Source organism: Littorina saxatilis, linkage group LG3, assembly GCF_037325665.1.
Source record: "Littorina saxatilis isolate snail1 linkage group LG3, US_GU_Lsax_2.0, whole genome shotgun sequence".
Lineage (NCBI taxonomy): Eukaryota > Metazoa > Mollusca > Gastropoda > Littorinimorpha > Littorinidae > Littorina > Littorina saxatilis.
The window spans coordinates 26,929,359-26,945,001 of NC_090247.1; the positions used below are offsets into that span (position 1 = coordinate 26,929,359).

Genomic DNA, 15,643 nt, shown 5'->3' on the forward strand with positions numbered 1-15,643 from the left:
TTTTTTTAGGCCTTACTTGCCCGACAGGTCCAAACGCTTGCCCCGGGCTGTCGGGCATTCGTTATTGTCGAGCCCTGCTGCAGCTTTGGGAAACTAATAATAATACATTTGTAATCATATACTGATATAGACATAGAACACTTTATTATATCAAAAAGAGAAATTCAGGTGTGGTTTTCAGGTGTTCTGTGTATAGTTATCAGAGACTGTATACCTGTTGCAGGTGGTGTCAGGTGTGGACGACCAGAAAGTTTTGTGTATCATCCGTGATTTGGTGGATACCCAGAGCACCGGACGCAAACACACCCTCAACTTGCCCGCCTCCACCACCCTCAGCAATGCTGCCAAGGAGATCACCAAGCTGTGCGGCTATGTGCACGAAACCGTATCAGTGCACTACGAACAGCAGGCGGGCGAAACCCTTGGTGATGTGAGTGTGCGATGATGAGATTTGTGTGTGTTACTCATTGTCATTGGGTGTTTTTTCACTGTGTTTTTGTGTGTTTTCATATATATATATATATATGTGTGTCACTGTCAGAGACAAAACAGACTATACAGTTTACATTACAAATTGCGATGCACCTTTTGACACGCTGAAGGGAATTCTTATGGGTTATCTTCAAATTTTAAACATCAGGCTGACTATTAGGGTTTAACGTCCTCTTAGACCAACTGGTCTATATTGGGACAAAGTATTGGTAATACGCTGAGGATATGGTGTGATACTTTGATTCGAACAAGCCCGCTGTGGCTGTCTTCTTCGACACATCAGCATTGGGTTTGTCTCGTCAAAGTATCGAAATACGATCATGATAATCAGAGACGAGAGATGATGCATGCGTGTCTTCGTGTTTTCCAAGCCCTGAGACTTTCGCTGTGAACGTGGGATCTTTTTCGTGCGCATGTGTGCACACGGGGGTGTTCGGACACCGAAAGTTGACTCCGAGAAATAAATCTCTCGCCGAACGTGGGGATCGAACCCACGCTGATAGCGACCAACTGTCTACAAAGCCAGCGCGCTACCAACTGAGCTACGTCCCCGCCCCCTTTTAAACATCAGTGGCCCATGGGTTGTGAACAGGGGTGGGACTTTTCCGCGGATTTCCGCGGACACAACTTACGAATTCCGCTGGGGTAATCTATTTTTCCGCGTCCCATTTCATCACAGTATCTATAACTTGTTGACTGAATGATATGGAAAGAAGTGAAGATGAACAGAACACTGGAGGCTTGAGAGTTACATTGTGCCGACTGAAAACTCCTGATAACTAATAGTAAAAGTCACTTTGAGCTTCAATGCATTGGGGCGTCACTGGGATCATACTATTGCCAGTATTGGATTATGAATACCTTGTATATTACGTTAGTATGCACCATTGTTGTGTGAAAGTGTTTTTTTTGTTTGGTTGGTTTTTCGGGGGGGAGGAGAATGTCTTTTTATCCTGATCCAAACAAGTTGAATTTTAGTCTCAGAATGCACCAGATTGCACAGATCTTAATGTACCATTTATCAACATTTTGGGCAATCCCCCTAGAAAAAAAGATTTTCCTCGTTTTTCATCACAAGAGAGTCCCACCTCTGGTGAATTGAATAATTTGGGTTTGATGTATTGTCAAGGTAGAAGAGTTAAATGATGGGCATTAACACATACATGCAATTTTAATGGCGGCTACAGCTTGCGCAAAAGTATTATCAGAAAATGTAAATATATGTTGTCTGCAATGGAATAAGACTAACTCCATGAGTGCAGAAACAGACTGTATCAGTGTATGTCAGTGTATGAAAGTAGTTCTGCAATTCAGTGGTTGTTGAAACATATCTAGTCTTAAAATGGAAGGAGAAAGCAATGAATTGTCTCCATGCCATTTACCAGACAGTGAAGACATCTTGTACATCCCTGCTGTTCTTAATGTTTTGTTGTTTCAAGGCAGCTCATTTACATACTATTTGGTCTATGAAATTGAAACAAAGACTTGTCATTAGACTGATTAGTGGACAAATTATTTTTCAGGAAGGATTTTTTAATTTTGTTATTGCACTGGAGACTGCCAGTGTTTAAGCTTTGAAAGAGTGTTCCTGGGTCATTGAAAGGTCTTTCCCAGATGAACAGCAGTTATCTCTTACTGATATAAGGAAGTGATGTCTTTTCCGGTCACAAAACCACGCCCATCTTCTTATTTTGAATGATTGAATTTCAAAGCACTGTTTACAATTTACAGGCTAAATCAGTAAATGCCCTCAGGAGTATAATTCCGAATGGATTGAACCGAGGGGGGAGGGGAAAAACAAAAAACTAAATGTAGTAGGGAGTGTGATTAGTCAACTAACCTGGCAATTTGCTCTTATAAGTGGGGAAAAGGCCAACCCTGACTTTGAAGAGAAAAAAGTAACATGTGTATATATATATATATCAATGTGCATGGTCTAAGTGGATGCTTTTTACCTGCAGCATCAGGATGGATTCCAAACCTTTGGTACTGAAATATTGTGTCTTTATTTTGTTTATGTTTGTGTGAACATTCTTGCCAAGGTTGTGAAATTTGAAGTCCAGGTATCAGAGAGTGGTATCTGTGATGAAAGGGAGTGGCCAATATGCTCCTGCATTGTAGTTGTCCATTCATGACAGGTACAATTGTATGGAAGGTTTCTACTTTTTGAGGGGCTTTACGTTACAAGTGCCGCTGTGTTTTAATCCATGGAGTATTAGCAGCCACAGACAGAGGAACAGTGCAGTTACCTAGTGTAAGGGCTGAACTACAGTGGTACCTCACTACCTGTCTCATGAGGCCCCTCTCTTATTATCTTGACCAATTTATGTGTGTCGCGACCAGGACCCTTTTTGTTGGTCCCAAGGGTGTCCTTTCATTGCAAGTACTGTGCCCTCCAGCATGAGTTTTATACTTAAAATGGTGCTTGTAATTTTATGTGCAGGTCACATTGGAAGAGCAGGCTAATGCTCCGCTCGCCTCATCTGCAGTACACACATACATATGGTTAAGTTCAAGGGCTGAACTACCTCAAGCATGAGTTTTGTACATGTACTTATAATGGTGTTTGCAATTTTATGTGCAGGTCACATTGGAAGAGCAGGCTAATGCTCCGCTCGCCTCGTCTGTAGCACACAGCCCTTTATGGTTTAAGTTTAAAGGCTGAACTACCTCCAGCATGAGTTTTGTACATGAACTAAAATGGTGTTTGTAATTGTGTGCGCAGTTGACTTTGGAAGAGCAGCAGGCTGACGCCCCTCTGGCCTCCATCTGCAGCCAGGAGCTTCGACGACACAACTTCGCCATCTACGAAGTGGAGGGTAAATCACCGCAGCGTGAGGTGAGACAAGATACAGTGTTTTTATCAAAGTGCGACCTGGGGTGGTGTGCTTGAAAAAGTGCGCAACTGAATGGGAATCAAGCCATGGGTCCAATTGCTTAAAATCTCAAACAAGTCTCAGTTACAATCAACCCGGCCCAGCACTTACGTCACACCCAGTTATGCTTTTTTTGTGCGCACCACCCGTGGTAACTTAAATGATTTAGTCTACTTAATATTGTCTGTTTAGAGCTCAGTAATTTTGATACAGGGTTACAATTTTTTCGGTATGATGCTGTCAAAACCCAACTCTTTTTGTGTGTAATAATTCTTCAGGAGAAAAACTTGTGACTGCCTGTATGTTCGGAAGAAAAAGGTAGTGGCACATGCATTACGCAGAGGTAAGATGTTTTGTCAGACTTGAGGTTCAACCTTGTTTTGACAGAATAATTCATCAACTGAAATGATTTCATGATAACTCAGTTTTTCTTTGCTGGATGCCTTCTTTAGATTTGCGTTCTCTTTTCCCTAGGAGGAGATGTCAGGCTACGAGAGCCAGGCGTCGTCTGGCAGCGTCTACCAGAACAGCGCCAGCAACTATGACACCTACCCTGCCTCCACCTCCTTCGACTACTCCTACTCCACCGCTCTCATCAAGTCAGACACAGGTGGGCACACTACTACATGTTCAGTCTGTCATAAGTATGTTTTATGTGTCTGTCTGTGTCATTAGAAATCTCCTTAATAAATTAGAATGCTTTATCTGTGTTTATTAGTATTATTTATCTGCAGAATGTTTTATCTGTCTGTGTCTGTCTTCCACTGACTATATATTCTGTGCAAGTCGCAGATAAGTTATCCAGTAGCTTGAAGAGTGCACAAGGATGATAGGCTGTGCTTACTCTAGTGTTTTTGAGACAAACACAAATGATACAAAGAAATTGTAAGTCAGGCAGAAAATAAAACAGCATCAACAACAGAAGCAAATCAAAAAAGTTTGTGAAACAGGTCATTTGCAGGTGAAGTTGTGAATGTTTAGGCCAAAAAAAAAAATAGGTCTGTTTACGGTAACCCGACCGACCCTAGTTTTTTCGCGCGACCCTAGACTTTTTTTTTTGGCATTTGGGGAAAAGAAAAAAAAATCCTTGTTTTTTTTTGCAAAATAACGTAAAAATATGGTTTTTTGGGAAAAAAAAAAAAAATAAAAATAAAAACAATCCCGACCTACCGACCCTATTTTTTGGGCCTATGTTACCGTAAACAGACCTATTTTTTTTTTTTGCCTTACAGTATTTGCGTGCGTGTGTGTGTGTGTGTCTGTGCTCATGATGTTGATCATGCAGATTTTAAGTTTTCGTTTCAATCATTGTGCAGGTTATGTTGGGCTAGTGAACCAAGCAATGACATGCTACCTGAACAGTCTTCTGCAAACCTTGTTCATGACTCCTGAGTTTCGCAACGCTTTGTACAGGTATTTCATTCATGTTGTTCTAGTTTTCAGTCCCATGAGACAGTTTATGCAAACATTTGAATATGTTGAGATTATTTTCCTTTCAATCTAACTACATTTTTATGCCAGTCATATTTGTTTCAGCCATCTTTAGTTCTAAATGTATTTGACTTAAAATGTCTAGGCTGTTCCACAGTCGAATTGAACCTCAGGCAAATTTAGGATAGAGTTGTCTGTGGCAAAAGATGAGTTATAATGCTTTCACATACAGGTGGATGAGATATAGTCTGATTGATGTTTATCTTTCAGGTGGTTATACAAGAAGAGGAAAGATGATGATGCAAGCAAGAGCATTCCTTTCCAGCTCCAGCGCTTGTTTCTTCAGCTCCAGGTTTGTACCTCACTAAACATTTTGGAAAGTCTTTCACTGTAGAGTACTGTGAGAGTCACAGCTGATGATTTTCATGCATTGTAAAGAGGAGACATTCAGTTAGTGTTTCTGACAGCTCATTATTTATTCTTCACCCCCTCTTTCCTCAGCACTCTCCGACTTTCCCACCCTCCTTCCCCTGTCAAAAAGAAGAGAGAGAGAGAAACATTTATGAACAGGGGTTGTATTTATTGTAAAATATATTGTGTGAATATTGTATTTTTAAGGTGCTAGATGCATTTTATCCTAATCACTGTGTGAAATCCGTGGGTTTTTTTTTTTGCATCAACCTACACAAATCACTCAGTCAGCATAACCCCTGACAAAATGAGTGGTTCCTCCTTGTGAGATTTTACTAGCCATATAACCATGCTTACATTTGGGTTTTTTCTTGAGCCTGTTTGCTTTCTGTCTCAGACAAGCGGCAAAAGATCTGTGGAAACGACTGACTTGACCAAAAGCTTTGGTTGGGACAGCAGTGAAGGTAATCATAGTCATGTGTATTTGGAGTGGCGGTTCTTTCTCAAAGTGCTCTTGTGTCGGCTCTGTCAGAAGTATTTGTGTAGGCCTTGCCCGGTACATTGATATGACTGAATTGTCTCTATACCTAGAAAACACACAGGGAGGGTGATATGACTGAATTGTCTCAATATCTAAAAAACACACCTGGAGTCTTAGCCTTGAACTATTGCATCTCTGATCTGACAACCTCACGCAGTTAATCGAGTTCCGGGAAGTGAAAACCAGTTTTACACTCTCATCCGTGAAAGAAATTTATTTTCTGAATGATCACTAAGAAATAAATAAAATCTATGTATCTATTGACCAGTCAAATCTGCAGATGAAATATTGCTAAAAGACTAACAGAGTGTAAAAATAGTTGCCATTCTCTGCTGAAAGATCAGACACTCCTTGGTGTGTGGATGGAGCTGTGTGTGTGTGTGTGCATTGTGTGTGTGTGCGTGCGATCACACACTTGTGCATGAATGTGTGTGTGTATGTGATGGGGGTCGTGCAAAGCGATTCTCAAAAACATACTTCATGGGTGCTTGTAATTCTCATTCTAAAATATTCACTTTGTTTTTCATCGAATATAAAACACAATAATATCCGTAACAAATAAATAGGAGAAAAAAAAGCATCCCATCTAAGTGTTTGTCGTGTCTGATGTACAGTGTGGCAGCAGCATGACGTGCAGGAGCTGTGCCGAGTGATGTTTGACGCCCTGGAGCACACCTGGCAGGGCACAGACCAGTCTAACCTCATCAACCACCTATACCAGGGCAAGCTCAAGGACTACGTCAAGTGTCTCGAGGTACATATGTGCACTTTTGCTGCATTAATAATGCTGTGATTTTACCCACTGTTTTTGTTTGATCCATGGATGTCTCTTTTTTTTTTACTTCGACAACTGTTGTTAATTTGTTCTGGAATGAAAAAATTATGAGTAGTTACAGAAGTTGTTGTGTTCATTTCTACTTCTTCTGTATACTGAGGAAATCCCTGTACAAGGCAACTATCCTCATTGGTTTGTGCGCCTAATGTCCCTGGAGTGAAAGATAAAAGGGACAGCGTACCTATGAAAACAAAAACAGTGTTGGGTTGGTAGGCATGCTAGTGCTTTTCTGGATTCACCCTTGAGCCCAGTTTCATACCATGGGCTGTGGGACTAGCCTACCACCCAGTGCTACCTAGCGCAGCAACTGTGCAATACAAAACAATACAAACATGACGAACAACGTGGAGCAAGAGCGACAGGTTATTTCTATTACATCTATACCACTGGGAGATTGGAGGGACAATCAACATACAAGTAATGGCAATATATGTTGAAGCTGATTGATTCCTTTTTCCAGAGGTTCCGCACAGAGTTCACATTTTTAGGGGGAAATATGTGTTACTAAATTAGCACTGCCGTCAAAACAAAAGTCTAAAAAAAAACCAGGGTCTTATAAGGGAGGGTGTCTTGAATTGGGGGGTGGGGGTGGCAGGGGGGGGGGGGGGTGTCTGAAAAGAGGGTTCCACTGTACACAAATTAAGATGTTCCTTGATGTAGTTGTGTTAAAACATGTAAATGGTTTGATGTACCTGCTGGTTTTACATGCAACAGCTTTGATTTCAAGTATTTCGGATTACAGAAAGGCACATGTGTATATTTGCTGATGGTAATATCATTGACAGTTGAAGTCATGCGTGTGTGTTTTGTTTGACAGTGTGAGAATGAGAGTGCAAGGATAGACTCCTACCTGGACATTCCTCTGGTGGTGCGGCCCTTCGGATCAAACCAGGCCTATTGCAGTGTGGTGAGTGGGAAACATTCATCTTTTCAAAATACCCTTCTCCCCATTTAAGTCATTTTGTACCCAGGCTTTTTCATGACCTTCCCGTGAGTCAGCAACCTTGCAACTTTGTGGTGGGAGTGAGAAACTTAAACGGAATTGAGACAGTGACAAAAGGTCAGGTGTCATGTCTACTGTCCCGAATGACACACGATTGCTGACATTTCACCATTGCCAACAGAATAAACAAATAAGAAATAGGTAGAAAATGAATGTGAAAACTGACTTTAATTGTTGATCAGTATTTTCTATACCACTAACAAATAATCTACTTGCACATAGCTGTTTGGCAAATGTATGTTGCATGGGACACACTGACATGAAAGTGGAAGATGTTTTTCCCTCTAGAGAAACTACATATCAAGTTACACTTTTTGTGCTCTTCCATTCCAGTTGGCAATCAATTGTTAACGCATGTTATTAGAAAAAATAGAACGAAAACAGATTAGATAGAATGAAAAATGTACTGGTGATGTCATTTGGGACATACTGACATGAAAACGTCACCTTTTGGCATTGTCTCAATTGCATTATCTCTTGTGGAAGCAACACTCATTAACTCTTAGCGTCCTGTACCGCATGAAACCGCACCTCTATGTCAGTCCTGTACCGCACGAAACCGCAACTCGCTGATGCCATTTTTAGAAATGACCTCAAAGGAAGTTGGAGCTCTTCTGTGCGAGAGAGAAGGTTTAGTCCACTTCCGGAAACGTTCTAGTTGCGTCGTCTGTTCCCGCTGACTGCAGTTTTCTTTGTTTGGGGTTGTTTTAGCGCAATTTTTCTCGGATTTTTTTCTGCACACCTTGTGGCCGCCATGGCAGATGATGCGTCCGACAGTGGATCAGAATTTGGCGATTTAATCGATCAGTTAATCGCAGAAAGAGCGCAGGGACTTGGTGTTGACAACCAGAGTGATATTTCAGTGTCTACAGTGCACACTGCCGATCTCAGTGATTTTGATTCGGAGGTAGAGATCGATAGTTCTGAGTCCGACGCAGAAGTTGACTCTGATGCAGAATGGGTGGACATTATTGAGGACTTCGAAAAAGAACCTTTTGAAAGTGAATTTGGACCAACTATGCCTTTGGGATTAGATGCCAAACCAGTGGAGTATTTTCTTCAACTTTTCCCGGAGACACTAATACATTTGAAAACTGTTGTGGAAATTGCATTCTGACTGACATTAGTTTTGAAGTGAAAACTGTGAATAGAAGAAAACGTGACTTATTGGTACCTGTGATTTCGTTCATCAATAATGCATTATAAAGTCATCCAAAGGTCAGTGGTGTGCATGTTTACTTCTTGGCATGATGTCTGTACACTTTAAACACCACAACATAAGAAAGTTGTCCATGAAAATGTTTTATTAACACACACACATATAATAACACCTGCAATTGCTAATTAAGTTTAATTTTTTACAGGTAAAAGGGTAAATAAAACTAAAGTAACATACTAGGCATGTAGAACAACCTAAGTGCTAACCTCCCCTAAAATATAAAGCAAATCTATCAACAAATACAAAAGTTACACACATTTTGCCGAGTAACCCTATTTATGGCTCATTTTCACAAATCCTTACAGGATATGAGCATTACTCTATAGAGAACAGTACAGGATGCTAAGAGTTAAGCTGTGCATGCAAGTCCTTGAACATTCTTCCTCCAATAACTTATCTTTCAGCTTTTTCAGTAATGTTTCAGAAGGATCTTGCTGAAAACGTTAAGGGGTAATTTAACAAGCTTGGTGTGTGATTGTCATCTGAAAATGTCTTCATTTTTGTGTGCTAGAAGACTCGCTCTTTCAATCATGTCTTTTTTCAAAAGTCATTTGCTTTTAGGGGGCATGTGTGATCAGATAATCTTAAGGATGAAACTGACTTTTCATTAGAATTGTTAGGGCAGATCACAACCATGCAGGCATCCCGCGAAGTAGGCGGGTCACCTGAGGGCGACCTGTACCCCTAGAGAAATACTTCTGGAACATTCTAGTCCAGGAGCCTGTCGTTAACCAGGCTCATTATTTTCCTTACTCATTAGTTTGAGGCATGAAGTAAGTTGGTGAAAACTGGCGCCTAACGAATAATTACCATATGAAAGTTTTTGGTGTATTGTGTATTATGTAATAAAACTGTTACTTTTAGGGGCAGGGCTTTGAGTCTTGGTTATGATATGTGGTTGCTAGGTAGAGAGCTAGGAGTGGCTGTTTCTTCTTCATTAAGGTCTTCGTTTGGATTGTTATTTGATGTGAAACTGTTGAGTTTCAACACTTCAGACTGAATTATTCAGGGGAAGTAACTCCGGATAATTCTGCGGAAGTGGTGGTCTTGCACAACTCTTCCTAGAGTTGGGCAACCAATCACAAAGATATCTTGACTCAACCTTACACCCTCCCCCCAACCCCAACAAATAATGCTGAAGTAGAAAATTGCAGCTGCAGCTTAGTCATGAAATTATGAAAACCTCTACTTTAATCAAGCGTTTCATTCAGGTCGTATGGTCTTACCTAAGCATTGTTTGGTTGTCGATTTGCAGATTAATTTTACCAGTAATCTTTGTTAGTTTTTAAAAATGTCTGTCATGAAAGAGTAGCTAATATAGCTTGTTGTCTATTTCATTTGTGTTTATTTGTTGCAGGAGGATTCATTGGAAGCGTTTGTTCAACCAGAAACGTTGGAGGGGGCCAATCAGTATTTCTGTGAAAAATGCAATAAAAAGTGCAATGCACATAAGGTAGGTGTCAGTTTATTTCAGTGCCTGATGTTTGACCTTTTTGAGTCACTTGAGAAAAAGTGACTCTATGTAATCGGTCAGTGTTAGTCTGTCCGGCCGGCCGTCCGTAGACACCACCTTAACGTTGGACTTTTCTCGGAAACTATCAAAGCGATCGGGCTCATATTTTGTTTAGTCGTGACCTCCAATGACCTCTACACTTTAACGATGGTTTCGTTGACCTTTGACCTTTTTCAAGGTCACAGGTCAGCGTCAAAGGAAAAATTAGACATTTTATATCTTTGACAAAGTTCATCGGATGTGATTGAAACTTTGTAGGATTATTCTTTACATCAAAGTATTTACATCTGTAGCCTTTTACGAACGTTATCAGAAAAACAAGGGAGATAACTAGCCTTTTCTGTTCGGCAACACACAACTTAACGTTGGGCTTTTCTCGGAAACTATAAAAGTGACCGGGCTCAAATTTTATGTGAACGTGACTCATTGTGTTGTGAATAGCAATTTCTTCCTGTCCATCTGATGCCTCATATAATATTCAGAACTGCGAAAGTGACTCGATCGAGCGTTTGCTCTTCTTGTTAGAATAATGTCTGGGATATTATTGGAGCATTTCCTTTGTACAATGCTTTTGTTTGCTTGACTTCACTTACTGAATTAACGTTTTATTCTCTTCAGTTTTGTGGGTTTATTGTTCTTTTATGTATTGCCTAAAACAGTGTGTAACTATAATTTTAAATTGTTCTGGAGACACAGTTGTTAGTTGGGCAAAAGATGTTTATAGGTGAATCGCTGCTGGAAAGAATTGTTGGAGCAAACCTGTCTGGCATTGTGAGTTACGATAGCCTTCTTTTGGGGCCAAATCGTTCATTAGCATGTTGGTTTTTCTTCTGTTTCAGGGTCTGAAGTTCATGACTTTTCCATACTTACTAACCTTGCAGCTGAAACGATTTGACTTTGACTACAACACTTTGCATCGTATCAAACTGAATGACAGGTGAGTGTAGAAATAACATGTAACCTTTGAATAACGTGAAACCGTATCTAATGTGTGCAGATGTGCACTTAATGAGCTTTGTCACAGCTGAAAGTAAAATTCTTTCTGAAAAAGTAAAATAAAATCCACAACAACAAAAACAATTCATGTATCTCTTTTTATGTGCATCAAAGTATACGCCAATGCATGCTCACTCGCACGCACGCACACACCCGCGCGATCACACACACACACACACACACACACACACACACACACACACACACACACACACACACACACACACACACACACACACATATATGCATCCAGAGAGGTGATACAACATGGTGTATGAAGAGAGAGGTCAGTTGAGTTGATTTTACAGCCATACATTTTAGAGAGAAAGGATTGGAGGAGGAAGAAAAACAGTTGCTGTACATAAAAAAAAAAGTTCTTTCCATGAAAAGAAGAAAATGTCTTTATTGAATCTTCAACCTTGTGTGCAGAATGACATTTCCGGAGATCCTGGACCTAAACCGGTTCAGCGAGTTAGTGGAGAACGGAGACTTGGCGGAGATACCGGAGGCAGGGGCGGAGAGTGCAGCGTCGGAGGATGCCAAACCATGCGCTGCCACCACCACCACCATCGCTGACAGCGGGGACGAAGGTAGAGTGGAATGTTTGTGATGATATTGTTGTTGTACACCCTCACGGTGAAACCATTAGGGGCATGTTCCCTGGGTGGTACCCTGACTTTAGACGAGATAAACAGGGGTATGAGTGTTTTGGTGTAATCAGCCACCTGCACTTATGGCAGAATGATCGAGGTATTTTATATGCTACTGTCGTGACATGGGGGTGGGACATGGATACTGTCTCATAGAGTTGACCCGTGTCTGCCCCGGCCTGGATTTGAACCCGTGACCCTAGGATCACAAGTCCGGTGCTCTACCCACTGAGCTACCCGGGCCCCCGATGGATGGTTCAGCAATAGCCAGCAAACATGAATCTGTCCAAGAGTTGTTGGTTCCATCAAAAGAAAGGACTAGGGTAGACAGAACAATCAGAACAGTCCAGATTATATTCATTTGGTTATTCGCTGAAGGTGTTCCTCTTATCCGAAAGGATAATATTATAGAAACTAATTGCGAGTCTGTTTTGGTAAAGATGAGAGAGAGAAAAAATGATATGCACATTTACGCCAGAGAGAAGTCTTGCAGTTTTCAATAAGCTATTAAAACAGGTAAGAGTTAGGGTTAGCAATGATCTGCGGATTCACTTTGTTTCAACCATGCGAAGAGGGGGATAGCATTGAAGGGGGAAAGAAGAGAAATAACAATGTCACCTTCTTTAATCCAGCCATTGACGAGGGGATAGAGATGGAGGCGGGAGGATCAGCAGCTTCCTCTAACAGCGATGCCTCCAGTGTCAGCAGTGAAGCTGCCACCAACGACCGCAACGCCAGAGAACTCGCTTCAAAGGTAATGATAGACTGGCGCTTTTGAGTAGGTGGTTTGATCGGGTCCAGAATCTTGTCTGGTACAGTGGAACTCCCCTTTTATGATCCCCCCCAATTTAAGACCTTCTTTATTTCACATTTGTGACCCTCCACCACGAAATGAGTTGCATGTCACCTTTGCATGATTTTCATATTTTTACATTTTTTTAAAAGAGTTTTTTATGCTCTATCCAGTGGTGAAAACCGTTTTAGAAAAGAGCGAAAACAGAGTTATAAGCCTGTGACTAAGGTGACCCTCACACTTTTACCACAGTCCCCCCGGACTTATATTAAGCCTAGCGCAGAACCGCGCGAGGTGACATGCGACTCATTTCGTGGTGGAGGGTCACATTTTCTGTTCATAGCTTCTGGAAATGTACCCCCATTTTTAAACTTACTCCATTTTGAGACCCAATTATCTCAGATTTATTAAGAGGGGTACCACTGTAGTTAAAAATGAGTGAACTTTGATATTGCATAACATATTCTCATGATGGTTGTCTCTCCTGGTCATTCTTTTGAAGAAAAGAAAAACTTTCATGAAGATAGTAAAACTGGCTCAGTCTGAATTTTTGTTGTCTCCTTTTGAAGCTTGCAGTGAGAACTCACAGTTCACACAAGATTTGTCTCTTGCTTAACAATAATCCAAAAACTTTTATTTTCTGTTTTATTAGTGTCCACTTAAGGGGAGGTGGGCCAGTGCACTACTTTTTTTTTAATTTTGAATGTTTTATTGTGTCTGAATGTTATTTTATGAAAGAAATGAACAAATGATGACAAAGAATAGTCACTTTTTGTATTTTCGGTTGCTGGTTTTTGTTTTACGCGACAAAAACAGTCAAAATACAGACAAAAGTGGAGTACAGGAGATACACGGATTTTCATCAGATGTGATTGTCACACTTCTAATTATTGTTTTATTTTATCCTTCTGGGTATGCTCTAGGGGATTACGAAGCAGATCTTGTTTATTATATTTATATTTGGAGTTAGGAACACTTCTTTGTTACAACTGTCAAACTTTAGGGTAACGCTTGCGAAATTATTTTTTGAAATAATCTGGATATGACTATAATAAAATTTCAGCATAATCCCTTCGTAATCCCCCAGAATGTTATATTCTGCACAAACTACAAAAGAAAATATTGCTGTAGCTAAATTACAGCCAGAGAAATCGCGTAACCCAAGACGTAACCGTAGGCAAAATGGCTGAACTGAGAAAAACGACATTGAAGATTGAACACCACAGAAACACTATTGAAACAGACATACAAGGACAAAACTGTGTTATGAATGAACAGCTTAGTTTATTTGAATTGCAAACTACTTAGCCTTTAGCACGCCAGCAGAGAATTTATGCGTCCATCCCTTCTTTCCCTCTGTTAACCAGCATGGGGATACTGCCCCAGCGCTAAACGTGTATCAATGACCCGATTCTCGTTTGTATTTGCATGCGAGAATAACGGTATTTTTAACGGTAACTTACTTGAGCCAGAACGAGACTTATTTCCTTCCGTTATCTCGTCGATTTGTTGGTTTCCTCGAAGTTTTCTGCTTTTGTTTTTACATCGATACAGTACTTTGGTGCTTCGACAAGCAAGATGGAGGATGATGAGTTTGAAACTTTCGTTTGAGTTGTTTTTTGACAACAAATCGTACGTGGAATCTGGACGATTTACTGAGGAAGCTCTTCGCAATGAACTGTGTATCGTGGTGAAGAAAATGACACAGTTCGTCAAGACAGTGACGGAATTTACGAAAGTGCAGATTGATACAAACAGTTGCTGATCCAGTTTCGTTCGGGAAATGGCAGGCCCAGCAAACATTACCGATAATCTGACTGATGTTGGATACTTTCTCCTGTTTTTGTTTTTTTTGCGTAGCAAATGCTCAACTTGCTTGTCGAGGAGATACTGCACAGAAACTGACTCAAATTCAGCGCAAAGCAAGCCAGTGCCGAGACGTAAAAAGTGTGCTGCATGGCGTGTTCGGAAATGGCGACCTGTGGATCTGCGTGGAGATCAAAGCTTTCCTCTGTATCGGAAACACCGACAGAATCCAAACTTTGGCCTAGTACCAGCGGAACTACTTGTTGTTGCTAACCGAACTAATAAAGACATTGTCCTCTTTCTTATTTCGAGCCATTGTTATCGTATCAAAGGTTGTTTTTCAAGGAAAAATTCGCTTTCGGTTGTCACCGATCGTTTGATGTGTAACCAGGATGCTGTAAAACCGAGTGAACTTCGGGTGTTCCCGTCATGGCCGAGAGTCTCTTCGGTAGTTTCCGTATGCAAAATTCGTAAGCTGAGCATGCGCACTCACAAAGTAAACTGGTTCCCGATTTCGGTTTATGAAACGAACCAATGGATGTCGAGTACCTTCCAAATAAGGACATTTCCGTTCGATTACGATTGCTGCCTTTGCAACGGACAAGTGGCTGAGTGAATGGAACATTCATCAAAACACTGATGTCATGTTATAGGTCAAGAGCTCCTGCGCAGTTTCGTATGTCGTGAATGCACTGTTTTGCTGAGGACAAAGCCGTAACTAGCCTTTGAAATGAGACATTTTTTGGCGGGGGAATATCGACTACAGAAGACAATCAATGCCCCACATGTTCACATTTTGTCTTTATTGACAGATAAATAGGACACTTTTGACAAAAACACCGACACACATGGATGATAGGTATGTTATGGAAACATAATCTGCTAAAATACCCAAAACAGTGTTTTGAACGATTTGGTCAATTTTGCACTGGCCCACCTGCCCTTAAAAGACCGCTGGGTCGAGGATCAGTGACTGTAGCATTTTGTTTTTTCCGAATTAAACGTTCCTATAACATAACTTGATTGTTTTTTTATTCTTGTTTAACAATAGTTTGCGATGATGCAAAAACAGCTGTC

General features: G+C 40.8%; 1 protein-coding gene and 1 non-coding gene across 2 annotated transcripts in view; one reads left to right on the top strand and one right to left on the bottom strand.

Annotated features, from left to right (window-relative positions):
* Positions 1–15,643, top strand: part of LOC138962019 (ubiquitin carboxyl-terminal hydrolase 47-like) — a 47,867-nt gene that overhangs the window by 8,716 nt on the left and 23,508 nt on the right. Inside the window, exons 2-13 of the mRNA XM_070333710.1 lie at positions 224–430; positions 3,218–3,331; positions 3,843–3,978; positions 4,685–4,781; positions 5,070–5,151; positions 5,608–5,674; positions 6,366–6,505; positions 7,404–7,493; positions 10,166–10,261; positions 11,161–11,258; positions 11,747–11,907; positions 12,600–12,721. Coding sequence (XP_070189811.1) covers positions 224–430; positions 3,218–3,331; positions 3,843–3,978; positions 4,685–4,781; positions 5,070–5,151; positions 5,608–5,674; positions 6,366–6,505; positions 7,404–7,493; positions 10,166–10,261; positions 11,161–11,258; positions 11,747–11,907; positions 12,600–12,721 — 1,410 coding nt within the window. The remainder of the gene's footprint in view (positions 1–223; positions 431–3,217; positions 3,332–3,842; positions 3,979–4,684; positions 4,782–5,069; positions 5,152–5,607; positions 5,675–6,365; positions 6,506–7,403; positions 7,494–10,165; positions 10,262–11,160; positions 11,259–11,746; positions 11,908–12,599; positions 12,722–15,643) is intronic.
* Positions 9,427–9,578, bottom strand: LOC138963356 (U12 minor spliceosomal RNA). The gene has a single exon (XR_011454818.1). It is a non-coding gene; the product is annotated as a U12 minor spliceosomal RNA (small nuclear RNA).